The sequence below is a fragment of the Aphelocoma coerulescens genome, chromosome 9 (assembly GCF_041296385.1).
Source record: "Aphelocoma coerulescens isolate FSJ_1873_10779 chromosome 9, UR_Acoe_1.0, whole genome shotgun sequence".
In the NCBI taxonomy this organism is placed as follows: domain Eukaryota; kingdom Metazoa; phylum Chordata; class Aves; order Passeriformes; family Corvidae; genus Aphelocoma; species Aphelocoma coerulescens.
In genome coordinates this window covers 21,437,394-21,464,769 of record NC_091023.1, presented here as the reverse complement: position 1 = coordinate 21,464,769, position 27,376 = coordinate 21,437,394, and the positions used below count along the sequence as shown (strand labels likewise).

Sequence of the window (27,376 nt, the reverse complement as noted above, 5' to 3'; positions counted from 1 at the left end):
GTGGGCTTGGCAGTGCTGGGTTAATGGTTTTACAGATCTTTTCTAACCTAAATGGTTCCATGATTCTGTGATTCTCTGATCTGAAACAACCAGGAAAGAGTGCATCTTGATGCAGCATGGTACTATGCACATTTCATGGAGTTAAGCTAAAATCTTGAACTTCTGAAATCATTAATCTCATCAGTAATACATATGTGGCAGAAAGCTACAGAAACAGATGAGAACTTTGCTAATGTTGCAATCACTTTTCTGTGTATTAAGTGAATGTCATACAAAACTCCTGCTTGAGCAGCATTTTCAGAAGACTTGCTTGTCTGATTCTCAAGCAGAGGTACACTGCAGATGTCTTTAGAGGAATATTTTTCATGCACTGAATAGTTCATATTCTCCTACATTTTTCTTATGGGAGTTCCTAGTCCTTTTAGTCACCTTACCCCTTAACCATGACTAGAATATGCTGTTAAAATTAGGAAGTGCTGGTCAGCAAAGCGAGGAGCAGTATCCTCTGCTTCATGAATATCCCATGTACATTAATGTTCATGGTGCTGCTGCCCACGTAAATCATTCAGATTAGTTAGCTGATGCGAATTCGAAAGAGATGGCTAAGATGAAAACAAATGTGCTCTTCAAGTTTAACCATCTCTCTTAAAATTTGCTTATCTTGCTCACATTCCTGCCTGAATAGGTATAGTTTAAAGGGCAGTGGAAAATTTCTGTACATGGCAATTACCATTCATTATTAATAGAAGGTGTTGAACTGAAGTCCTAAGCAAGGAATCCAGAGGGAATGCAAATTCTTCCCTCAAAAAATACTCTGTATTCTCCCACTATGCATTGGTGTGTTTATACTTGCACAATCTAAAATTTGCTTTTAACAAAATTAAAGCTGGCACTTGGCTGCACAGGGAATTGTAACTGGAAACCTAGCTAAATGATGATAACACATGCCTAAACAGGTGGGTAATATTAAAGTCTTAAGTGTTAGTGCTTTCAGAGAGACAACTCTTGGAAAAAACCCTTTAAGCACGTCAGACCAGTTTTTATATGCTCTTGTGCTTTATTTTTAGAGTAGCATTTGTTGCTGTGTATTTTCTCACAGGAAAATATTCTTTTTGTGTGTCCAACAAGAGGTTCTGCCCCTTACTGTCATCCAGCCACGAAGGTCACTGGCTTATCAAACACTCATATGGACAGAACTCGTTAGAGGGATGGTTTGGGTCTCTTGTGATGTGAAATGGCACTTTCATACCCACCAGCCAGCACCTGGTCTCTTCCTGCACCACTGGGTTGTAGCAGTCCCGTACATTAGGAAAAATTCTGTCTTGGCCTCCCTCTCTGCATTAATTTAAATCTTCGAGTTATGCTAGAGCTTAAAATAATTCAAACTACCTATGGTTTTTCAACTAAATATTTTAAGTTTCCCAAGTCCATTATTTTATTTACTCTTCAAAAATGCCGGATTCATATTAGAAAAAGATTTATCTGAATGGCAAGCAGAAATCATTACCCAGGCAGATAAGCCTATAAAGCATTAAAATTTATCTTAATACAAAATAGAGGGCCTGGTCGTGGCACTCTCTGCATATTTGTCTAACAGACATGTTACAGAGAAATGGTCCAAATGAGCTTAATAAATCTCTTTCTTAAACTCACAAAAGACCACATCCTCACTTCCATAATTCTATTAGAGTCTGCTCCTCTGGAGGAGATAAAAGAAGAGATAACCTCTCCATTCAGAATATAAAATAGCATTTGTTCCGCTGATGATTGGAATATTTCCAGCAGAAGGACTTAATTATGGAACAAAATTAGCTCAATCTGACCTTTTCAGAGAATAATGCAAAACTAAGTTTTTTGCAAATGTCTTCCTGGAATAACTGAAATAAGGAATAATTTACTTCCCTCTTTTTACAAGAGCAAAAGGTGGCAGAATACGATAGCAGCGTTCTTGGTGAGATGACAATCCAAGGATGATAAGACAGTATGTGCAGAAAGAGATAATGTATTTTAATAGACTAGCTGATAGAGTTTAAAAACAGGGAAGCTTTCAGACATGCAAGACCTTTTCAGCAAGAGCAGGTTTCCCTCACTGAAACGAAATTGTGAGCTTAATAACTAGGTGGTGTAATGGTTGTGTCATAGGAAGGCACCAAAATGTATGGTATCCATATCTGTTACATACTGAAAGTGCTCTTGGGATAAAGACAAACCCTATTGTTCCAATCTGTGTTTTATCTCTGTGATAAATAGGAATAAGTACCTGCACCCACAGACCAACAGGCTGGGGATGATGCTGGTGTTAAAGCACTTCCCTCCAGGTGTTTAGTTCCATGAGTTTATCTGTATTGAGGCACTCCTCACTAGGAAAAGGAAAAAAAAAAAGCCTGACACAAACTGGAAAGAAAAACCTCATCTGTTTTATCAGTCCCATCTCTGATTTCATGACATTCTGAATGCTCCTAAGCCGTGCTGATACCACTGCATACAAGAAAAAAAGGCATGAACAGGTGGTGATATTAACAGGCTTCTTATGGTTCTAAAAAATGAGATAGAAATGTTTCATGTCATGAAAGTCAACATCAATCATCATCCATCTTGTGCAGATATGGAAATCAGCCAGTGTGGTTCTTGCTGAGGAGGCGTGAGATATTTCTTTTGCATCAGAGCTGTTGCTCTGGACACAAGTCATAATTTGTTTAATATAGATGAATGAGGAGAATATTACTAACACTGCCGTCTTTTCTTTTTTTTTTTTTTTTTACTAAACTGAAAGCTCCCCCTCCTGGCACATTCCCTGAACTGAATGCAGGTTCCTGACGTCTACTTTTAGCAACCGGAGATTTAGAAAGATTCTTTAAAAGTAGTGTATTTATAGTTTCCCAAGGATTTCTTAGTCCCCATCCAGCCATGGGACTTGATATGAACTGATTTAACACCAGGGGTTTGTCCTAGGGCTTTTTCTATAATTTTAATCTGTTGTTTTTCCAGGCAAAGACTTATGGTTTCCACTTTGCTGCATATTATACAGAGTAAAGGAAACAACTTTTTCAGAAAGTTTGAGTGTTCACCTTTGTGTTCCTTCAGAGTGATTGGTGTATCTCAGCTATAACTCCATCATCTAATTTCCTAATAAATGCCTTGGAATAATTTTGAGAAATTATTCTCTCTGAAGCAATGCTGCAGCACTGCTGAGAGCAGACCCTGACCAGGCTCAGGGAATCTGCAAGCCAGGGAAAACAAAAAAGCAGAGAGGGACATGTTTATGTCACAATTTTGGTAACTGCTGTAACTGCTCTCATCTCATTGCAGCCTGAGTTTCGAGGACTGCCAGTCCCTCTAATCCCCTGAATCAGTGCAGCCACTTATGTGCTTAATATGATGAACTGATTTGTCACTGAATTTCTGCAGCCATACATTTATGCAAAGAAAGGGGAAGACTTTCCCAGCATGTACAGCCACAGGATCCTGTAATTCCCATAAATACCTACGTTTTAATTTTGTCACAGTCCCTGTTACCATCCCTCAATTCCAAACAGCTTGACAAAGGCAGTGACACTGGTTAGGGAGCTTTCATTAGATTTGCCATCGTATTCAAAGACATCATCTCTCTGTGTCCTTAAAAATTATTTATGGGGAACAACGTTTTACTGGAGTGTGAAGGCAAGAATGAATGCTCCTGTGCAGGCAGGGTTGTGCTGGAGCCATGCTTTCACATAGCCATGCACACCAACCCTCTGGCCACACAGAGGAAAGTGAAGGAGTGTGAAGCAGGGTAAAATAACCCCATAATAATCTCAACTCATTGCTGAGCTGTAATAGTAAAGTGAGAATGAATGAATTAATTATAACTATGTCTTCCTTTCTGGGCTTCTTCTGAATACCGAGGGGGTATTTTTTTATATGGTAGTGATGCTACTTTGATTTTTATGCAGTTCAATAATAAATATGACAGGTTTCAGTTGCAGAAGAGTGGCTATTTTAAAGTCTAGCATAGAGTAACAATTTACTACAGATACAGTGAATGAAGTATGTCTATTAGGCTTGGCACATTAGGTCTGGAAGTGGGAGCGTTGCTGGCCTGGCACCTTATGCCACTTTCCTGTTCCCTCTCCGTGGTTACAAAATTCAGGATTGACCTACACAAAGAAAGATGCTCGCCCTAAACGCAGCAGAGCTCAGCTGCTGAGGCAGTGAGGTCAATGAGCTTTCAGTGCCATTTACAGCAAAGAAGGGCTGTGTATAGGGCAGAACATCAAGTGCAAGCTTGCCATTTGAAGCCAATTCAGAGTAATAATAAAGTAACAAATGACACATTCATTATATCCATGAATATAGGTACACACACCCCCCTATCTGTATTCTTGTTAAATCCTTGCTATATAGATGCATATGCACATGTCTTCTTAGAAATGTCTTAAAAGCTGCTTTTATTGTCATAATGAAAGAGTAGGACTCCTTTGAGAGCCATTTGTCTGCAAAACTACTGTAAACTTCCTTTGAGTAGGCTGTCTGCACTCAAGAGAGTTAAATCAGTAGAACTTTGACGAGACTAGAAGACCTACTGATATCTAATTAATGTGGAAATAATTGTTGTAATCATTGCATTTCTCTACAAAGCATGTACTGAAAAGCAGTTACACGATTTAGTGAGCATCAAATCAGTTTGATATGCAAATGGAGGTATGGACTACTTCATAATTCTGGTAGTATTTAAACATTTGTTTATAAAGTTGAGAAAATTGGAAATGTCAACAAATGGGGTCCAAACGTGATGTCTTTTATCAACAGAGACTTTCTTCAGAGTTTTTGCTGTACACCTTTTAGAGTCAGTAGGTTGTAATGACAAGAGTAACAGCAATGCCAGATGTGAGGGTACTGCTGGGAGTAAAGTGTGGAGCCGTCGTTCCTGCACCTGACACATTCCAACACTTTTCATCCATCAGGAATAAAAGGGAGCAATTGTAGTGCTCTCCAGACTACCCCTGAGCTCTTACCTTTTTGCTTTTAAGGGGTCGTGGAAACAACCTAAATTGTCTTTATCTATTTAATGTAGATTCAATTAACTCAGGTTAATGACTATGTGATGGAGCTCAGGGAGTTGAGAGCTGCTCTCATGGTTCAGCCTGGCTTGTCCTGTGGCATAAGCTGCATTTTTGGGTGGAGAAAAAAGGAAAAGACAATGAGTTTCCAGGACAGGATCAAACAGAGTCTACAAGGAAGTGTAACCATCACCTCTCAGGCACATGCAAAGCCCATGGCTGCATCCAAGCACAGAAATGCAACACAGAGTTGATCAAATCATGTACAAAACAACTGCAGCTTATCTGTCTGCTAAACCATTACTCTTAAACTCAGTACAATCAACACAAAGTCCTTGGCAGTAATAAACTGTGACCTAAGATTTAGATGAGTATTTTGTCTGGGATGTATCTTTGCGTCATATATTTATCATGGCCAAAAGAGAGGACACCGAATATTTTTATTTCAGGAGGAGTGCAAAATTGCAAGTTGTTCCCAGGAACTATGGAAAATTACGTAGTTGCACGATATTTAATGGCATATACTTCTGAAATCTTACTTGGAAGATTGGAAGATTTTAACAGGATCACTCAGAAGAGCCCTTGCTAACCCCTTCTCTTTTCATTTCCTTTAACAGGATTTCTGAGCACCGGGGACCAAGCAGCAAAAGGAAACTATGGCCTCCTTGATCTAATTCAAGCTTTGAGATGGACTAGTGAAAATATTGGGTTCTTTGGTGGTGACCCATTAAGAATAACTGTTTTTGGATCTGGTGCAGGCGGTTCATGCGTCAATCTGTTGACTTTATCCCATTATTCTGAAGGTAACCGTTGGAGCAATTCAACCAAAGGTATTATGCAGGTTGCAAATTTTGACAATTTTGGTGTCTGCATGCCACCACCATTAGTACTATGTGATGTTCTGTATATTCTCTTTGTTTCTATGAACTGTTGAGTTCAGCTCAATATTAAGAAACTTTTTAAAGTCAGTACAAGCTTCCTTCTCCCTCAGCTCTTCTGTGCATGTTTAAATTTTGGGTCACTTTCTTCTTTTTCCTATGGAGCTTTGTAGAGACACTTTATAGCCGACTTCTGAACAGCATTTTCTTGGTGCATCATTTTTGTCTCTTTTCTTTCTTACCTAAGGGTGTCCTTTTTGGAAAATCAGTCAGTCATGCTCACAGTAGATGAGGTCATCTATATTCAGACAGTTGTGAAAGGCGTGTTTAGTTTCTCCCGAGGAGCAGAATTTAAGAAAAACTAAAATGACACAGTTTCTCTTTTCAGGCTAACAGCTGAATTGCTGAAAACTATTATTTTGTGTGAAGGAAATGAGTAACTAGTTCAGAAATCTTTTGTCTGAAACTGCATGAACTTCACTTGCTGTCATCTAATAAAAGAATGGTTGAATGTTTTGCATGCATGATCCAAAATTGTCAAAGCATCCAAGTTGCAAATGGATTTCCTTCTATATGTTTTTTTCCTATCCCATAACTAACACCTTTTCTCTCTAGTTGAGGCAGACAACAGGAAATTAAAATCATGCTGTTTGAGGCACCCAACTTATTTTTTCCATGATTTTTGCACCACAGTTTCACACAGTGTCTCTCATTTGCATGGCTATTGCTTATTGATCATGTTACTTTTGTCTTACGGTTTTCACATATTTTTATCTGTATTAGTTTTACCAGAGACACCACACTGTGCCCGGTGCATATAATCCTCCACTAATTTCTATTGCTGTATCTCCATGGGGGTCTAATTGGCTGGTCATAAAAACATAATTCTGCTGACATTAAAAGAGCTGCATTTCCCCAAAGTCATGTTACAAAGACCACTGAGGTCAGTAGAAGTGAGAGATTCTTTAGACCATGCCATTATGCTTTTTTAAATGAGAGAAAAATATAACTTCTATGAGAAAAGTCAAGTGGAAAATAAGACCGTGGTCTCAATTTTAGTCTAGTTCCACAATTTGATTTTTAATGTAATCTCTTTTTTTCTTCCATAATTACCTGCACTTAAATAGGAGATATTTAAAAGAACAAGACTCTAAGAACAAGATGTAAGCATTACTTCACTGCACTGTGACCTGAAGGTCACAATGCACCATCTTCTTTTTAGCAGAACTCTTAAAACAAACTTTATCATCAAGGATTAACTCCACTTCAATGAGGACAATATCTTCCCCTAACTCTTTACTTGGTGTTAATATCAATCTTCTTGGTATAACGTGACATCAATGCAAAATGCCGTATTTACAATATTTGGACAGTCATGTGTTGCCTCCTATCAGCAAATGATACCCTGTCATATCCCAACATATGGCCAGAATTCTGCCAAGAGCAGAATTTGTTCAGGGAAACCGAGGCACTAAGTTTCCAACACAGCAGATCAAGGCCTTTTGGAGGGGTCTGAAGAAGATTCAGTAAAAGTAAGTTTTTAAGGATTTCTTTTAGAAGAAAGCAAACCCATGCTTTGATGAAATTTGGATTTAAAAGAACAACTCACCACACTCCCATGTATGATATAAATTGGTCAGGTCCAAATAAGAAAAGTTATTTCCTAACATTTCCAAACCTCCTTTTGTTTCATGTTATTTTGTTTCACATTCACATTTGAAAGCTGGAAGGAGGACTTTTTACAAGAGCATGTAGTGATAGGACAAGGGGGAAGGGCTTAAAGTTGACAGAGGGCAGGGATAGCTCAGATATTATGAAGAAATTCTTCCCTCTGAGGGTGGTGAGGCCCTGGCACAGGTTACCCAGAGGAGCTGTGGCTGCCCCATCCCTGGAAGTGTCCAAGGCCAGGCTGGACAGGGCTTGGAGCAACCTGGGACAATGGAAGGTGTCCCTGCCCATGGCAGGAGGTTGGAACTGGATGAGCTTCAAGGTCCCTTCCAACCCAAACTATTCTAGGATTCTGTGATTCTATGATTGTCAACCAGTGTCTTTCATAAGCTCTAAATTCAGAAGCTCTCTTCTCTTCTGTCGTTTCCCTCTGAAAGATTCCCTTGGCACTTGAGAGGAGGAATTCAGCCTATTTCAAGATGGAGCTGTTCACAGCCACCCACCTGTGAGTGGGCAAACCTATCTTCAGAAAGTGCTCTCAAAATATAGATGAATATATGCAAATTATTATTATTTACTGTGGTGAGACTTAGAATAAGAGTCACAAAGCACTATGGCCCATTGAACATTTAAATCTTCTTTCCATCAGTCTGAAGCCCACAAGCAATAATAATCATACACATTATCAGATAAAAATGTAGTTCTCCATCCTGTGACGTACAAATTTCTGCCACGAATTATGTGACAGAATAAAAATAATTTTTCATACCATTCATTTTTCACCAAATGATTTGAGTGGAGGAATAGCTCTGTCAGCATTCTTTAGCACAAGGAGGGATGTTTAGTTTCACTTCCTCAGATGGCTTTATGGCCAAAGGACTTGACCACTTTTACTTAATCCAGCATCTGATGTTTATGTAGCACTTAGCAAGCCACAGTGTTTGTATCAGCATTTTCTTGTACATAGCTTACACTTCCTGTCCTTGTTCAGACATATTTAATAAAGCAATAAAAATAGATTTACACAATATGCAAAAACCCACACACATCATGAATTATCATAAAATACATCTTTGTGAAAATTCAGCTTTGTCATTTAGTTACATTTATTACAATGCCTGGATCCTGTGTGGTAATTCCACTGACTTTGAGCTGATTTATACTAGCTCAATATCTGACCTTATAAACATGCAAATATATTTTTAGCTGCTTATAGCTCAAGTTCATTCTTATTTTTACTCATATCTTGCAAGGAAATAATATCTTGGATATGACTTCTCATAAATTTAAGAGGAGGCTTGAGTTTACACATTTCAGTCTCTACACCTATCTAATTTGAAGACTTTTGGATTAGGACCTAATACAATCTAGAATGATTTTAAAATTCCTGAGAAGCTTGTAAAACGTTTCCTGCCAGCAACAGATTCCAACTTATTTTTGAGTGTACAGGGTCTGGTGCTGCAGTACAGGCTGTAAAAGCATTTCTCTGATTTGATTTAGAGGCTGGGGAGGTTTTTTATCAATAGAAATATGTTACTTAGCAAAGTAAAAGCCATCTTGTGCATTATTGGAATAAATTTCTGAGCTAAGCTGATCGCCTTGACTCCAGTTCCTCAAGTGGGAGTATTGAACTATTCATCAAGAACTGGACCAAAGATTCTTGGTGGAATTGAGTGAGGCCAGGTGTCACTTTCTGTCCCTAAGTAACTCCACCAGAGTGAGTGGAATGACTCCAGCACAAGCAAAACAATATTTTGACCCATATATCCTAAACCAGCATAATTTTTGAACACTGTTGACCATTTTGTGTTACACAGGGTGACCTATAGGAGGTAGGGTACAGTATAAAATATTTTCCAGTAGTTTGTGCAAAAGGTGTGATACTGAAATGAACTTCTATGAAGATTTTTAAAAAACCCTCACAAAACAGCAGAAAGGCCACAGTTACATAAATATAGTCTAAATACCTATTAAATACAGTCTAAATCACCTCAATATAGTTTCTGAGCATTATTTTACACAAGGTTCAAACCTATAATCTCTTTTAGAACCCAAAGTACCCTCCTCAAATGGAGTGGAAAAAGGCAAAGGGAGCACAAGAAATATCAGAACAAGGATGAGTTTTGATTGCATTAAGGCCAATAGCAAAATAATTGCATTAATTCACTGCCTACAAGGGGGTGAGGCTATCATTCATGACATGTTTTAAAAATTCTTACAGAAGAGAGAGGAAAACTTCAATTTTGACATATTTTGTTATTTCTTTGGGAAGAATTCCTGGTCCAGAGTGCTAATTAAATCAGCATAAATTCAGGTTAATTGCACTGAAGTCTTCGGGATTTACTGCAAGTTTATATGCACTGCCAGATCATTCTGTCTCCCTTAACTAAATACCTGAACATATGTTTAAAACTCTGAATTACAAAGCTAAACAGTGTAAAATATATCATTTCTCTTTTTATGTAAGTGTGATCAATATAAACCTTAAAAAAGCTCCTTACAAGAAAGGATTTTGACTTAGGCACTTACAAATTTAATAGCTGCCTGGTACCTTCTCATCTATTACTCCAGAATATAAACTTTTGCAGTGATACACAATTTAAAAGCACTGCATTTTTCAAACCGAGTTTAATCCCAAAGAAAACATTAAAAGGTGTAATAGATTTATTTAAGACACAGTTGTATGCATGCATGCTGCTGATGGCTTGAACAATACCTAAAACTTCAACCCATTTCAGAGACCTGATGCCTTTTCCACCAACCTATAAGGTGCTTTTATTTTAAGAATTTTTTTTAACCTCATAGTGTTATCCTACATAAGGTACTGGTACTCCTTTTTCTTCCTGAGCTTTTTTTGAAAATCTGTTGCTCAGCTGGACTATATTGAGGGAGAATCATTTGCTTCAGCACGTACTGCATTTATTTTGTGCACATTACCTGTAGGTACAACAGCAGTCAGATCTCACCATCCCGTGTATTTAAGTACTATTAAGATTCAGGTATCTCTTCTGTTAAAGTTTTCTATTGTTTCAAAGAACTCCTTTGAATCTTTCAAAGTCTGTGGCTGTTTCAAGGTCACTTCAGTAGTTTTCAAATATTTCTCCCCACAGGACTTTTTCAAAGAGCAATAGCTCAAAGCGGAACAGCTCTCTCCAGCTGGGCAGTTAGTTTTCAGCCTGCAAAATATGCCAGGATGTTGGCTACAAAAGTTGGTTGCAACATGTCAGACACTGTAGAACTGGTAGAATGTCTACAGAAGAAGCCTTATAGAGAACTTGTCGACCAGGACATTCAACCAGCAAGATACCATATAGCCTTTGGACCAGTAATCGACGGCGATGTGATACCAGACGACCCTCAGATCTTGATGGAACAAGGAGAATTCCTCAACTATGACATCATGCTGGGAGTTAACCAAGGAGAAGGGTTGAAGTTTGTTGAAAACATTGTGGATAGTGAAGATGGCATATCAGCCAGTGATTTTGACTTTGCAGTTTCTAATTTTGTCGATAACTTATATGGATATCCCGAAGGCAAAGATATATTGAGGGAAACTATTAAATTTATGTACACGGACTGGGCAGACCGACACAATCCCGAGACCAGAAGGAAAACACTGCTGGCTTTGTTTACTGATCACCAGTGGGTTGCACCAGCAGTGGCCACAGCAGATCTTCACTCGAATTTTGGATCGCCTACATATTTCTATGCCTTCTACCATCATTGCCAGACAGATCAGGTACCTGCATGGGCAGATGCAGCCCATGGAGATGAGGTTCCTTACGTACTAGGAATTCCCATGATTGGTCCTACTGAGTTATTTCCTTGTAATTTCTCCAAAAATGATGTCATGCTAAGTGCAGTGGTGATGACGTACTGGACAAACTTTGCAAAAACTGGGTGAGTACCAGATAATGAGTGGTCTTGTATGCAAACTTTGGATGGAATGGTGCTTTCCATTGGTTATCTCCCTTGGGGATGCCTGTTTACTGGTGGGATGAATAAGAAATTAAGAATTGAGTTCGATATTTATGTTTACTGTAATGTCCCTTGGCTCACTAACATATTTTAGGAAAAAGAGGGGAAAATATCTTTGCAGACTTTCTGCAAAGAAATTTTAAAATATACACAAAACTAATTAAGGAAACTCTAGAAAAGTGTAAAGCTAAGCATTTAACATATGTGTATAGTTAAAACCAGCTACAGTAGTACCTGCTTTTACCCCACCAATACTTTCATCCTATGAGACAGAAAATTATATAAATATTGCATCAAATATAATACAGCTTCTTTTAGTAGCACATTTTGTCTTTAATTGACCCTTCTGACCACAAAATATGTGACTTTAAACTTGGAAAGTTTTAATTTTTTTTTTCACCGGAGTTCAAAAACCTTTGCTACCTTTGACCACTGTTATTTTTGACTATGCATTGCACTGAGTTGTGCTCTGCCATGATCCTTCCCCTCTGGAAGGCCACAGATGATTCACAGGAACAGAAATGCAGAGCTGTATGAACTTTATGCTGCTCAAAAAGACAAGAAAATCTTAATGCTCTCTCACACTTGTCTCTCACAGACATTTGTCCACATCACTACACCCCAGGCAATCTTCCCTCAGCAGCACAAGATTTCACTGTGAGAGCGACACCAACATTTTGGAGAACCAGGGAAGCTGCTGAAGTCTGTGTAAAAGAAGGGTTCATTTGCATAATGCTGTTTCTAATCAAGATTATTAAGGCCTCTAATTTTAGGGAATAGCACTCTGCTCCATCCAAAGGCAGACTTAAACATTTAGTATAAAATCTTAATTATGTTAATTTTATAATTCCGTTTGAAATGCTTCGTAACATTGGAGATATTTTTTCTTTTAGTGACCCAAATCAACCAGTGCCGCAAGACACAAAATTCATCCACACAAAACCAAATCGTTTTGAAGAAGTAGCATGGACCAGATATTCTCAGAAAGACCAACTGTATCTTCACATTGGATTAAAACCACGAGTTAAAGAACACTATAGGGCCAATAAGGTGAACCTTTGGTTGGAACTGGTACCTCATCTGCACAATCTTAACGACATTTCACAGTATACCTCTACCACAACTAAAGTGCCATCGACTGATAATACTTTCAGACCCACAAGGAAAAATTCTGTTTCAGTTACTTCAGCCTTTCCTACAGCCAAACAAGATGACCCCAAACAACAACCAAGCCCATTTTCAGTGGATCAAAGGGACTACTCAACAGAATTGAGTGTTACTATTGCGGTTGGCGCATCTTTGCTGTTCCTGAACATTTTGGCCTTTGCAGCGTTGTACTACAAAAAAGACAAGCGGAGACATGATGTTCACAGGAGATGTAGCCCACAACGTACCACTACCAATGATCTCACCCATGCACAAGAAGAGGAGATAATGTCCCTCCAAATGAAGCACACTGACTTGGATCATGAATGTGAGTCCATCCATCCACATGAGGTGGTTCTTAGGACCGCCTGTCCCCCAGACTACACGCTAGCTATGAGAAGGTCTCCTGATGATATCCCCTTAATGACACCCAACACCATCACAATGATCCCCAACACTATACCAGGGATTCAGCCCCTACACACATTCAACACATTTACTGGAGGACAGAACAATACTCTGCCCCATCCTCATCCCCACCCCCATTCACACTCAACAACCAGGGTATAGCCAGACAAGATGAAACAAACTTTATTTTTTGATGGATTACAGTAGGTGATATTACTGAAGATTACTTGGCTTTCAACCTACAAGACTCTTACTATTTAAATATGGAGGAATATTATGTGAATATACATATCAAGAACATTTGGGGTTTTGAAAAAAATGAATTGTACATATATCAAATGAACTTAAGAAACAACAAAACAAAAGAAAAAAAAAACAAAAACAAACAAACAAAATAACAAAAAACCCAACTGTTTGCAATTGCTTGAAGCAGTTGTCCTGAATGATACTTTTTCATTCACATTCAAGTATTAATTTTTTGAAGATTTAAGTTACATAATGGAATTAGGCATGTGCAACACAAACAGGAAAGAACTATGACTGAAAATTTTGAAAACCTATAAATATGCACAAGGGACACACTAATGGAATGTCAGATAATTTTCACCAATTTTTATTTGGACCTGTTTTCTTGTGTAGACCATATTTACATATTTGAATAAGTACACAAAGCACCAATGCTGTTAAGGCCTTAGAAAGGGGCTCATGCTGAAATCTGCCAGTCAGAGAAGTTTTACAGTCTGGCAGGTACAACATTATCACATAAGTGCTGTCAGTATAAAAGTTGCGGGAATAAAGGAAACTGGATATTTTTAGCACGATGTGCATGATAATTTATATGCTTGGTGGCTGTGCTGCTGATTAAGCCGTAATTAAAATTCTTCTCATCCCATTGGAGTTTTTAATAGAAGCTTTTTCCATCAATTGGCACAACCTAAAGAAGTTTTCTAAAGGGGCAAAAGTAATTACAGTAAAATATTTCATGGTAGCTTCTGAAAGAGAAGGGATTGCAACAGTTCTTAAAGGTATATATGGCATTCTAGGTGGTGGACCCTCACTAATATGAATTCCAGACAAAAAAATGTATATTAATAATGTTCTTTTTCCTTTCCACCTAAATATTTTCTAATTTTGAAGTAACTATAACTTTAATGGAATCTCCTTTGATGAAGGATTTATAATTTGCTGTGATTTAGTTACCAAATATTTAGTTCAAATTGATAAGGTAAGGTGTGTCCAAAAATTTAATTGCAATGACATTTTGCCATTTAAAAATGCCCCAATATTACTGCTCTGATTACACCTTTCAGTTTATTGTTTCAACTCATGTTGCATGTTACAAAGTTTACTTATAATACTTTAATATAATGTTAATTCCCTTTTTGCTATACATTATCTTTGTCATTCCAATGAATTCTCTAGACCAGATGGCAAGAGTGTAGAAAAAGAGGGTATATAAGAACGAGGAGAGAGCCAACAACTGGAAACTTAAAAATCTGGATACTACGTATGTTTGTGTGATTTGAAGTGAATGTTCTAAAATCACGAGAAGTTTTTCATTCCCCTGTTGCTTTCCAGTAATTCTATACCATGGTCCTTTCAAAACGTTTGTATATGTAATCAGATGTACATTTATATAAAAGAAATAATTGAGATGGACTTAAGAGCACATCCCTGATAAATACTTTCTCTCTTACCTGTACTATATTTCTATTAGACTAAAGTTATGTGATTTTTTTTTACATTTTTTCAAATTACTAGCAATTTTGATAGTTTGTAAGATAATGCGAAGAACTTTCTCTGACAAACTAACTGCAGTAACAGAAACATTTCTTTTCAGTTACTCTTTTTCAAGAATGAAAGCTTATTACACACAAAAATTGTATACTACTTGATGGAAAATTACTTTGTATTTCTTGGCCATATTACTGGTCACTGAGTGAAATAAAGATAATCTGGATAACGAATATTATTCCAATGTTAAGAGACCTGATCTTTGCTCATTAAAGAGCTAAAATGTTTATTGCTGTTTTGTCATTTTTTAATGAAGTAATGGTAACTGTCTCAAATAAAGAGTAATATCTTAAGACCATTCTGGTTTTTGAAGACATGAGCATGCCTTCTACAATTAATAAAACTGCATATTTATGGGCCAGCCCCACCGCAGCCACTTCTTACAGAAATACTGATATTGTGACTGTCATCACACGTAAATCTCCCCTAGATTTCAGGAATGAGTTAAAAATGCAATATTAACGCCAAAAAAAAGATGAGGAACAGGCCTAATTGAAATAAATCTGCAGTATTCCGTGATGGGAAAAGAAATCACTTGGGTTTTATTGGGTGATTGAACTTTTATTATAAAAATTGCTGGGAAGTTTAAAGCATGTTTGCTAACATCGAGCACAGACATTAAAAATTAAGCTGAAACCAAAATAAAGTACTGTAATTTCAGTTATTTTATTTACCTATTAAAAAAATAATAATATTGTGTACTTAATTAGTGCTTGTTGCAGTCCCCAGTTTTAAATTACGGTCTTTTTGTAGAAGCATAAAAAATAGTCTTCAAAATCCAGGGCGGTCTGTGTGCAATTTCTGCCTGATGTGGTTGTGCTTTTAGACTGTGACCTGCCAATGTAAACCAATAAAAAGAATTGTCTGCCATCTGATAATTATTGTTTAATAAGAAGATTGTATTTTGCTATGTTGATGAAACAAAACAAAAAAAAAATACAAAAATATTGATGGCCATAAAACAAGATATTAATGAAATATGATTTTATGTGCTTTTCTTAACTTTATCAAAACCAAAATAACTTTCTACTATAGTTTATTTGTGGCCATATATCTATATATCTCTATATATACAGTATCTGGTAATTGTTTACTTTTATTAGTTACAAAATAAATGATTTAGGTAAACTGAGCATGACACTACACTTTATTTCTGTCAGCCAATAGTATTTAAAATGTGAAAGATGAAGGCAACAACACAAATTTTGTCACTTCTGTTTGGAAAAAAAAAAAAGTCCATTCCTGTGATGCAGATACTGTGAATGATATTTTAGTGGCTACTTTATACTGACGTTACAGCAGCTGGCTTTCCAAAAGTAAGATGGTGTCCCATGTTTTAACACAACACTAAGAAAGAGCAAGAGATGTTTTAAAGCTGAAATGAGAATATAAGAAATGGTTTTGGAATATCTTCATGTGCTTCATGGAATATAAGTTTGTTATTTTCAAAATATTTTATCTGTTTGATTTGTTTTTCATGGTAGCCTACACAAAAGCAAAACTGAGTGTGATATTTAATTTCTTGTATCATCCCTGGGCCAGATTTCCAATAAAATTAGGATATGAGTCAGTCTTTGGAAGTTCAGTAAAAATATAAAGAGCCTGCGTTTATTGATTTCACACTTTTGTAAATATGTTTGCAGACCTTTTTAAAAAAATGTATTCTACCATTTTGAGAAAAAAAAAAAAAACAATGGAATCATTGTCTCGTTTATCTATTAAAATTACAGGCAATATAATGTGCTGTGCTGACATTTCTAGGAGAAATAAAACCGATAAAAAACGCATTTCGCTCAATGGTATCTCAGTTGGTTATACCTGGTATTCTCCACCCACAGAAGACTTGCAAGGCATGGATGAACTTCCTGGATATAACCTTCCATAGGAAAATGTAGTTTTTATATTTGTTGTCTGTACTAAACATGGATACCTGTGTCACAAGTCTTTAATTATCGGATGTTTTTGTTATTCAAACACCCTGAAAACCAGATGAATAGAGGTCTAACAAATAAACATGTTACAGTTTTAAAGACACCACTGCACAGAGGATGCTGGAATTTCTGTTGCCAACTTCACTGGGAGATGAAACAGCTGACTTCATAGGAAGCTGTTAAACATCATCCATTCCTTTGATGTTTGGAAGTTGTTGCTTTTTCCCTGTGATGTTAGTTTAAAATATTGGCCTTTCCCCCCACCTTTTTTTCTAGTAATGAACAGTTACAAACGGTTGCTTTTTAGTGTAAGCAAACATTAGATAATTTAATTATTATTGTGAAAATGTGCTTCCAAATAAATTAGATTAATGGGAAATTCCCTTCAGAGGTTTTGTTATTTTTCCTTCAAAGCTCTTGTCAAAATATCTGTTGCAGCAGTTCTGCTTTTTTTTTTTTTTCAGTCTGCAAGCTAAGGGACATTGTCCAAATGACATTAAAAATCTCTTTTTCTATTTGAAATAATAACACTATAGGATTAAGATGCCCTCCTGAGGCCTCCAAGTAAATATGAACAATTTGAAACATGGCAAATGGGCTTTTACTCTAAACATTCTAATTTGATTGCACTCTGGCATATCAATATATTTGTATGCAGACCAGAAATCAGCAGCATTTGATAAGGTGTTCAAGAGAACTTTGCAGCAGAATCGATGAGTTCATCACCAGCCACGCACAAAGTCCCTTTTCTCTTGGGTTCTGTTCATGACATTGTATGATTAATTTCTTACATACAAGGTTCACTAAAATCTTAACTTTGTGAAATGGGAAGTTGTTAGAACAAGGTAACAAACTTTATCTGGTGGAAAATGTTTGGAAAAAAAACTGTTGAGAGTCACCTAGGAGGTGTAGATTTTTATATGCAACCTGGTTTTGTTCCTTTTTGTTGATACTATAATTCTCAGTAATTTGTACAGCTGGGAAACCATTGTTTCTGTAAGAAGCTTTAGTTTTGAAAAAGAATTTAAGTATTGTATGCAAATTGTGGATTAAAACCTGAGTTTCGTGTCCCTTGCTACTGGGATGAATGAAAAACCTCATAGTAGTGCAACAAATTTGTACAAGAAAATTTTATACAGTCTCTTGAAATTTATTTTTTTCTCATTTGAAGATAAAAGTACCATCACAGCAGTAGAAGCCATGTGTTTGTCTCAGAAAATGCCTTTTTGTGTATATATGCATCTCTGTCTCCACATGCATACCCACATGCACTACTGCGGCCAATAAAGGAGATTTCAAAAAATGTGACTAACCAGGGAATTTTACCTTTTTGCACCATTCAGAGGTGTGGAGGTAAGGCCTGCTCCTCATTCTGCATTCTCCACTGTCATTGAGCAGCTGATAAGATGATGACAGTTTTTTTGCTCCAGCTGAATTAGCATTTATCGTGGGACCATTGGAATCAATGAAGCCCTGACAATTTACACCAGCTATCGATCTGCTTCTGGACCTTTAATGTTCATCATGGCTCATCTCACTGTCCAATTTTGCATATCTTCTCATGCACATGAACACCCACTCACAGAAATTAGTACAAGTATAACTATCCTGATTTATGAGCACTACCAGACTTTAAAACGTGCTTTACAATATCCTTATGGATATTTGCATGTAAGGCCAAAATTCAGGGAAAAAAAGTCTTCTATATTAAAAAGAAAAATCCATGAAATTACATGGATGCAAAGAAAAGATTTGCACCAGAGTTTGCAGCCTTAGCATGCTGCAGTAATTTTTATGTTAAAATCTATATAGAAAGGAACATTTAGTTCTTCCTGATCCTCAAATCTATATGTTGACCTATATGTCAAAGACACAATGACACTTTAGAGCAGTTGGAAGTCTGCTCTGTTCTGCTCCATTCTGGAAGGGAAGAGACAGACAACTGGGCCACATGTTGCTATAAATGCAGGACAGAAATAGCCAGATTTTCTCTGTCATCTGAATTTTCCCCCTCGATGTCAGCAAGGCCAGGCAACAGCATCTGTGAGCTGAGCTTTATAATGACACCATTAAAAAGTGGAGTTTTTAAGTCGATAGGGCTACTCAGTTTTATTGCTCTACAGCTTCAAGAGCCCGTAACTTTTTTCAAACAGAAGTTGATACCACTGGCACTCAGGCATGATAATACCAGAGCTCAGTTAACAAGAGGTTAGTGAAAGACTCTATGAGCTGATGACACTTCAATTGCATTATTAAAAATACAAAAAAAAGGAACACATTTTTCATCTAGTGCTTTTGTTCAGTTACTGAGGAAGTCAGGGAGCCTGACTGGATCTCCTGGGTGTGAAGGATAGAAAAGGAAATCCTGGGACTGCAAAGCAGTTGTGGCTGGACCCAGTGCACTCCACTTGATTTATACACTTGATAAATTTTCCCTGGAATAAAATGAGGAGTGGGGCAGAACCTTGTGGCAGGAGGCAGTTTGGGAGGGTGAGGTGTACAATGTACCTATTTCCTCCAATGGTTTGTAGAAACAACTTCAGCAGTAATTTTAAGCAATTAAGACTATACAAAAGGTTCTAGAAGTAATATATAGTTCATCTGACACCAAATGCATTTTCAGAAAAAGCCATGCAATATTTCACTGATTGATGACAAACATATGGTTGTACACTGTTGGTTTTTCTACTTTTCAACAGGTTACTCCTATATAGTGGTGATATTTGGCTGAACTGATGAATAAATTTTGCTCTTAATTGCATAGAGGTAAGTCTAGAGCAATTTTATGAAGTGGAAAGTTAGACCTACACTATGGTAAATAACAGCCAAAACCAATTACTCTTGGTCACCTAGTAGAGATTCCCTTGTTCAATCATGTGCTGATTTTTTCTTTAACATCCATCCATTTGTCATAAATATATTTTTCTCTCCCCAGTTATTAACTGGAATAAGTGTGCCCTGCTCTCCACAGAAGATGAAGATAACAGGAACCACTGGTTTCCTCCCACAAATCGTGACTTTGCTGTCCAAAATCAGGAAATGTAATAGAAGAAAAATAACAAGCCAGGGTTTGAGGTTTGGGATTTGGGTTTTGGGTTTGTTTTGGTTTTTTTTCCTATAGGCTTTTTTTAGTATCTTGGTTCTCTGAAGGCTGACGAGAAGCAAGCAAAGGATGCAAGCTTAATTGCTGCAGCCAGGAAACTTTTGGGGCATTTTCCTTTTGCCCTGTCCAGAAGGAAAGGGCAGGGTTAAATTCACGAAAAGAGACTTCTCTGGAAAAACACTCCCAACTGTAGTTCTAAGATACACCACAGAAGTGTGAAAACACTCATAAATTTTGCTGTGTTTGACAGAAGAAGGAACACTTGTAAAATTTAATAAAATACTGGTAATACTTATCTATCTGAGATTTTTTTTTTTTTAACAAGAAATCGTTTTTCATCAATAGAGTTTATCTTAAGTCTCAAAGGGCTAGTTGGTTTCTAGAATTTAGACTGCATTGTAACGCTGCATGTGAATTTCTCTTTGTCTCATACCTGTCCTGGCTCCATTCTACAATTCAATTTTGGGATTACATTTTAAAACTAGAAACTCTCTGGTTTTTTATGGAGTTGTTTCAGTATAGACTATTGCTAGGTGCAGTTTGTCATCTCTAATTCATTCATCATTTACTCAAATGTCATAATCCTTGCATTTAGGAATTTCTTTTTTCTTGGTTCCTTACAGGTTTTGTTAGGTTTTTTTTAAAATTGTTTCTTGTGGGATAAGTGCAATTTTGTTCTTCGTGCCCTCACATCATTGCTACTGTCTCACACAAATGCAAATATTTGAAATAATTTAAATCTCTGTTTTCTTCACTTAATTTTATCAGTGTTCTTGTTCCTTCAGGTGGGAATTTTGCTTTAAATTGTTTTTCTTGTGGCTGGATATCTCTCCAGGGATATTAATTTATGAAGTCCCAGCTACAAGAATTGCTATTCAGGGTGAGAATGGAAATTCAGGCTGCTCTAGTGTCTCCAGCATAGGCAAGGCCAGCCTCTTGTGGGTAGGTACAAGAATCCCTTCAGTCAATAATGACAGCCACGTGCCAGGGAGTCCACAGCCATCATTGAATTATCCACCACACACAGAATTTTTCCCTTTGAAAGATGCCACAGGTGCAATTTCACGGGGAACTTCGAGGCAAGTGCGTGCCTCCAGACACGAGCAGTGTCTCGTAAACTCTGCTGCTTGCTAGATTAAGAAGCTTAAAAATTAAGTCATGGCCACGCTTCAGACAAGTGTTGCTGTATTTTTGTGGCTGTGCAGACACTCAGACCTTTGTTCTGAAGTGGGTTTTATTTCAGTGCCTGTCTCTGTGCTACAGCTGTCCCATGGAGCTGAGCTCCTGCTGACCCCCTGCAGGAATCAGCCAAACTTCTGCTGACTGCACCTGAGAAAGATGAGCCCCTCCCCTTGCAGAAGGAATGAAATACAGATGGGCAGCATCAAACCCAATTTTCTACTAGTTTATAACTTGAAAAAGCCCTTTTCTTCCCTTCTTAAGGGAGCAGGAGGGTTGAAGGTTTGGGTATGATTGTAGGAGGTGTTTCTGCTGTAGGTCTGTGCTAGATGTTGAAGGTTATCAGCATGAAATTCTTCCTTCCTAAATTTAACCACAATTGTTGGCTGCCTGCTGTCGGAATTTTAGTATTGGATAAATCACAGTCTCCTGGTTATCTGTTTTTCCTTGTTGCCTAAGAGTGAACCAAAAGAGGGTGAACAAATTTACTATCCTTTCTGTCTTTCAGGTACACTTAATTAGGAAAGGCTGACACAAGCAGTTATTTATATGTATATATATATATATATATATATATATATATGTTATTGATGATAATTATTTTTTTTTTAGTTGCATAGATCAGAATGACAACTTTTCACAGCCAGTTTTTATTTTATTACAATGCCTCAGGCTGAGGAAGTGAGACCAGCAGTGATCAGAACTGAACAGGCAGCATGAAGTAATGAAATATTCTCACTTAAAAAACTTCATCGTGTAGAAACTTAATGATAGTAAGCATAGCTAAGATTGAAGGAGGCTGCACATGGCTTCTATAGCACAGAATGCATTTTGGAGTGGATTCTGCTTTGGGATGATGAGATGGGCTGGAGTTGTTCTTATTTCTTCTATCTTTATAAATAGCTCCAAAATTAGATAGACACATCCATGATAAGGCACAGTGATGAGATTTACAGCAATTGCCAGTTCCACAGTGCTTCATTCCCTGTGATACTGCTTTGTGAGGGGTAAGTACCACTAGGAGTGAGTTAGCAAAGTGGAAATGCAGAACAGAGAAATGCTGTAGGGGAGAGAAAGCAGGGAAGAGGGGCTGGAGGAAAACCAGCAGCCCAGAGGAGTGAATTTTGGAGATCAAACCACTACTGAGCAGTCTGGCACACCAGCACAAATGGAGCTTCTTGTAGCACTTGGTGAGACTGCTGTGTTTTGCCAGTTTGAGCTTCTTTGATCAAATGGGCTGATTCTCCTCAGAAGTTAGCGTGGGTTTAGACACATTTAACACACAATAGCTGTACTTAACAAAAAAGATTGGCTGCCTGTTCTGGTGCAAGGGAGTCCTTATTTTATGCAGTCAGACATTCCACTTTCTCCTAGTTTTCAGTATGTTTGCAGGCTTCAAACCTTTGTCTAAGGACTACCAGAGATGATAGGAACAGCAAGAGTTCACATGTGAAAAGGATGAGAGTTGTATTTTCAAAAACTGCCCCAAAGCACACGGGGTTTTATTAGCTGTAAGCAGCATAATAAATTATTTCTGTCAGCTTAGCAGCCTCTAGTTACACTGTCACAGTGAGTGGCACTGTTTTAACCTGTGTTGAGCATGAAGGTATACAATAGCTGCATTGATGTCAAGCACTTGCAGAAGGGTTTATGTGAGTATTTTTAGGCTTCTGTGTGGTCTCTGACACCCATTTGACAAGCACTTAAGACCACAAGATTTATAAAAAACATACTTCAGAGCAATACTACATATAAATCATTGAAAACTTATTTTACTGGAGAGAGAACTGATTGTCCTGTAAATCATTAGTGTTATTAAGAGAACTATGCAGAACATGATCACTTATGTCTTGGAGAGGAGCTACATGAATGCCTTGGCTGCATTTGTTCAAACCTCTGAACCTCATGCTGTGTGTTGCAATCAGATTAAGTGAAAAGCTAAAAACAAACAGAACAAAACACATAAAGCTGATAGCAATACTTGCCACATGCTGAGGTCAAAGAGGTGTAAATCCTGACATATTGATGGCTTCATTGCTTATGAAGCTACTAAACATTATCCATTCGGAGGAGAGATCAATAGAAAAAACACCAGCTGAAGGGGACTACCTGTGGTGCAATCAGCACCAAGTGCATGTCCATCCTGTTGATCTGTAAGGCTTCTGTAAAGCTGCTTTCTCAGGTTAGAAGTCAAGGCTAAGAAATTATGAATTTCAGTAACAGCTGCGAGCATTCATTGGACTCACTGATTCCAAGATCTTCAAGGAACTCTTTCATTTATTTGAATAATTTGCCAAGAAGTTGCTGTCTCATTAACCCAGATACCGGGCATAGCACACTTTGGTTTACAGTAGAGGTGTTTGGGTTGGTGTGATTGCATGTGGTTCACATCTGACCAGTAGAAAAATAACCTTTTCAAATATTGTGACCATTGCCTATTGTCCTTACCCTCAGTCCTGCATTCTGTGTGGCATTTTCTGAGGAGGAGAGCAAAGAGCTTGTGCAGAATACTTACCTGGATATTAGCTGTTTGACTTTCACAAAGTTAATGAAGAGCACTTCTGGGAAAAGGGAGATGTCTTGTCTTTCATCCTTGACAACAGGAATTTCCCTACTGGCATTCAGACGGCTTCTGCAATTAGATTTGCATTAATATCTACTCTCCTTTCCATCTTCATTCTTATAGGTACATGCTAATGAAACAAGAGATCCTGAACGTTCTTGTTCAACTTTTGAGTGTAAAAATGTCTTTGCCTGGCTGCTGTTAGTAACACACAGCCCTGGGGTGTTGTGGGGCTGTTGCACAGGTACACTCCAACTTGGTGGTTGGAATGCAACAGCTCTGTACAAGCATGGTGACAGTGTAAAAAAACCATCCAGCTTTAGATCACAAACACTGCAGCTTCCATAGCTCCTCCAGCAGTCTAGGCAGTGCCAAAGTCTCACTGGAAAACTAAGACAGGTTATCAAAAGGCAGCACTGGCACTGGAAGGCACCCCTGTGCAGGCTGGTAAGGATAGCAGTCTTCCACAGGGAATTTACAGGCATTGGACTGAAACGCAGAGGAGGAAGCAACCAGAGAGCTTATTTCAGGTTTTTATCACTGCCATGATGGTAACTGAGCTAGATCTGTGGTCTGGTGTGTGAAGGAAATCAAAACCAGCAAATTAAATCTTGGAAAAAATCTTAAGAAAAAACCAAGCATTTTGCAAGCTTAAAATTTGAATCTGAACTGTTGGCTTGCTGGTGACCTTAACTCTCACAGCTGTTACCTCACAGCAGACTTTCTGTGGTTTTGCTGCATACTAGGTGACAGTGGCTAAAATTTTCAGCTGCTTTTTTTTTCCAAATTAGAGCAGATCTGAAGCTACTTCGTCAGCTGCATAATTTCTGTGATCTGTCCACAATCTCTCGGGTAGGTTTTGAGTTTATTTTTTCATGGATGTTCATCCTGGGTCTGTGTTGTTATGGTCAGAACCTGGTTGTGGGTGGTGGAAACTGATCATACTGTAAGGGGCTGAACATGGAATTTGCAAACTGCAAATCTTTGACACCCCATCTAGAAAGCTGTGTAGGATAGACTGCATTTTTCCCATAATGTGAAACTATTTTTAAGATGGGATCAACAATGGATAGTTGCATAGAAGAAAGAAAAATCTTAGTAAAAATCAAAGAGAAAGAAGTGCTATAATAATTTTACCAGTCATTTATTTATTGGTTTAGAAACAAAAATAAAATAAATTATTGTTCATATTTTCTTTGGTCAAAATTAGTAATACCTTTTAGTAATATACAGAAAAATAGCCCATATTTTTCAAATTTTTTACAAAATTACATTGATTCATTATTCTGAACGAACTAGTTTTATTTCATATGTTTTCGCCAACAAAAAGGAAAGAACAGCAAGAAACCATCATGATTTCTAACCTGCACTGAGCCTTTACCACATGTAAGCCTGAGATGCCCACCCCCAGGATAAATCCTCCAACGGCTACGAGCTCGTTCAGCTGCGACATGAGCAAGCAGCAGCCTCAGAGCTGCTCCGGGTTAAACTGGAAGTGAGGCATCACATCCCAAGAGCTGGATTCTCTGCCCCTGGTGCCTGTGAACTGGACAGCAGTGGCAAGAAGACAGTGGCACTGGATGTGTTTCATCTCCCTTCAATGGAAGATGAGGGACAGAAAGGCACAGACCCATTTTGTTACTAGCAGCAAGCCCACTCCAGCTCCTTTCCATGCAGTCTCTCTCACTTACCTTGGACAGATCTGTAACAGCATGAGCTTGTGCCCCATTAGGCAAGAGTTAAAACCTGCAATTAAAAATACTAGCATTTAATTTCAGAAAGTGGAGGCAGGCCAGAATAACCCAGAGCAGACAGCAGGGTCAACAGCAGGCAGGGTCTGTAAATTGACTCTGTCTGGCATGAGCAAACTGAGGTAAGTGCTGATTAGGCAGGTCTTGTAATGTGCCTTTTGTGAAAACAAATTCAAGCTGCAGCCTTCCGTACACAGCACAGCTGATGATGAGTTGCTACTTAAAGGTCTGGGAAAGCAGCTTTCAGATCTTGAGCTTGTGAGAAAAAACAGCAGGAGGGTGCAGGAATAATGAAAACAAATGTATACTGAGAACTGGACGGGTAACATCGGTGCAGAAGTCAACAGAGTGATGTGCCCCAAAAGGTATCACAGGAAACTGCAAAGTCAAAGCTGACCCAGGACACCCAAACAGCTTCCTTCTATTAATTACTTGCTGTGCTTAGGTCCTGTCAGGGCAAACAGCCTTGGTTATGCTTTTCTTGCCCTGTGCAGGGTGGCACAGCTTTAAGATGCTTCCTCTCCTTGGAGAAAGAGGCTGCAGAATTGCCCTGGCAGGTAGAGTCGATTGGAGGGGGAAGGAAAAGCAGCATTGGTGCTCTTGCAGTGGGGGGAGCCTGCAGTCTATTGACAAGTGGCATCAGCAGCTGGAGCAGAGCTGATCTGCAGCACAGGTAGACGGTGGGGGGTGTTCAGGCTATTCCTGTAAGCCCTAATGATCACCAAAATTTTTCTTTTTATTTAATATTATTTAATATGAAGAAGGTTGTTAGACAGCACTTAATGATTCACTTCCCCTACAAATGAATAGTGGAAAACATCCTTTAATCAACAAAACCCTCTCAATGCTGTTGATAACAGGTTTTTTTGCAGGTTTTTTTTTTTTTTTTAAAAAGTCTAATTTCCAGCTGTCTCATATGCACAATTCCCAAAATAGCTGAGCATTTGGAAGCTATTTTATGGGGTTTTAGGTTTTAAAGAACTTTCTGATGGGGAGTGTGAGACCACACTCTTGAGCAGTAGGAATAATTCTTATTGTTGTTATTTAATTTCTGGTCATAGGTACTAATTTTACAAAAAAAAAAAAAAAACCAAGAACAGTAGAAAACTACTATAATTATTACTTGAACTACTCTGCAAAAGACAGCTGCTGTAATTTCACATGCAGCTCCAGCAGCAGCTGTTTATCTAATGAGCTTTGGAAGACCAGCTCTCCCAGCCTGACAGCTCCAAGAAATTCAGAAGCATGGCAAGAAGTGGCATTGATGTTTCAATTAATGACATTCTTTCCTATGAGTCAGCATGAATGAAATGCGTTGGAAGAGTGGTGGAGGCACTGGGAGACACCACCTTTAAATAAGGCTTAAAGCCAGCACCTATCTTTGTGCCAAGAGTGAGAGACTCTCTGGTGCACATATGACAAACAAGTCTATGTGGCCACAGACTGCAAGGAATCTACAAAAGACAGAGGCATTTTGTGGAAGGAAAAAATCATTTTGGGTCTTTGCAGTACGTGTGAGCTGAATAAATGCTATAGGATATTTCCACTTTGCATAAGCTAGGTCTAAACAGAATATTTCAGATCCCTTGAACAGGAGTCCTATGGTAGCCCTGGACCTTCATTCAGGAGTTCTCTGCAAGTCCATATGATGCTGCTGCTCCAGTCTAGTGCAGGGTAAGGCTCATGTCCTTACAGCATTGTGCCACAATGTCCTGTTGTTGCCACCTTCGTGTTAAGCCTCTAGCCAAGCTGTCACTTAAGTGGTCTCATTGTCTTGCTGTCAGCAGCTGAACCCTAGAAAAATGTTCATATTCAGGTTTGGACAAGGAGGAATCACAAGTTGGAATTAAAGCTGCGTGTCCCATTTGGCTTTGTTCTGATCCACAACCATTCTCAGAGAACAGTTAAAAATAAAATGACCTCTTTCTTTTCCTTGCT

At 38.1% G+C, this 27,376-nt stretch overlaps 1 protein-coding gene and 1 long non-coding RNA gene across 12 annotated transcripts in view; both read left to right on the top strand.

Annotated features, from left to right (window-relative positions):
• NLGN1 (neuroligin 1) overlaps window positions 1-17,189 on the top strand; it is a 428,954-nt gene extending 411,765 nt beyond the window's left edge. For 9 of the 11 annotated variants that reach the window (XM_069023951.1, XM_069023942.1, XM_069023944.1 and 6 more), the window contains 3 exons: window positions 5,657-5,869; window positions 10,696-11,485; window positions 12,457-17,189. In XM_069023951.1, the coding sequence (XP_068880052.1) occupies window positions 5,657-5,869; window positions 10,696-11,485; window positions 12,457-13,279 (1,826 nt within the window). In that variant the 3' untranslated portion in view covers window positions 13,280-17,189. The remainder of the gene's footprint in view (window positions 1-5,656; window positions 5,870-10,695; window positions 11,486-12,456) is intronic. The other 2 variants (XM_069023952.1, XM_069023950.1) reach the window with 1 other exon arrangement.
• A 4,211-nt stretch (window positions 17,190-21,400) lies between these two features.
• LOC138114678 (uncharacterized) lies at window positions 21,401-26,338 on the top strand. Its single transcript, XR_011152712.1, has 4 exons — window positions 21,401-21,632; window positions 22,028-22,131; window positions 24,479-24,539; window positions 25,018-26,338. It is a non-coding gene; the product is annotated as an uncharacterized lncRNA (long non-coding RNA).
• The last annotated feature ends 1,038 nt before the right edge of the window (window positions 26,339-27,376 follow it).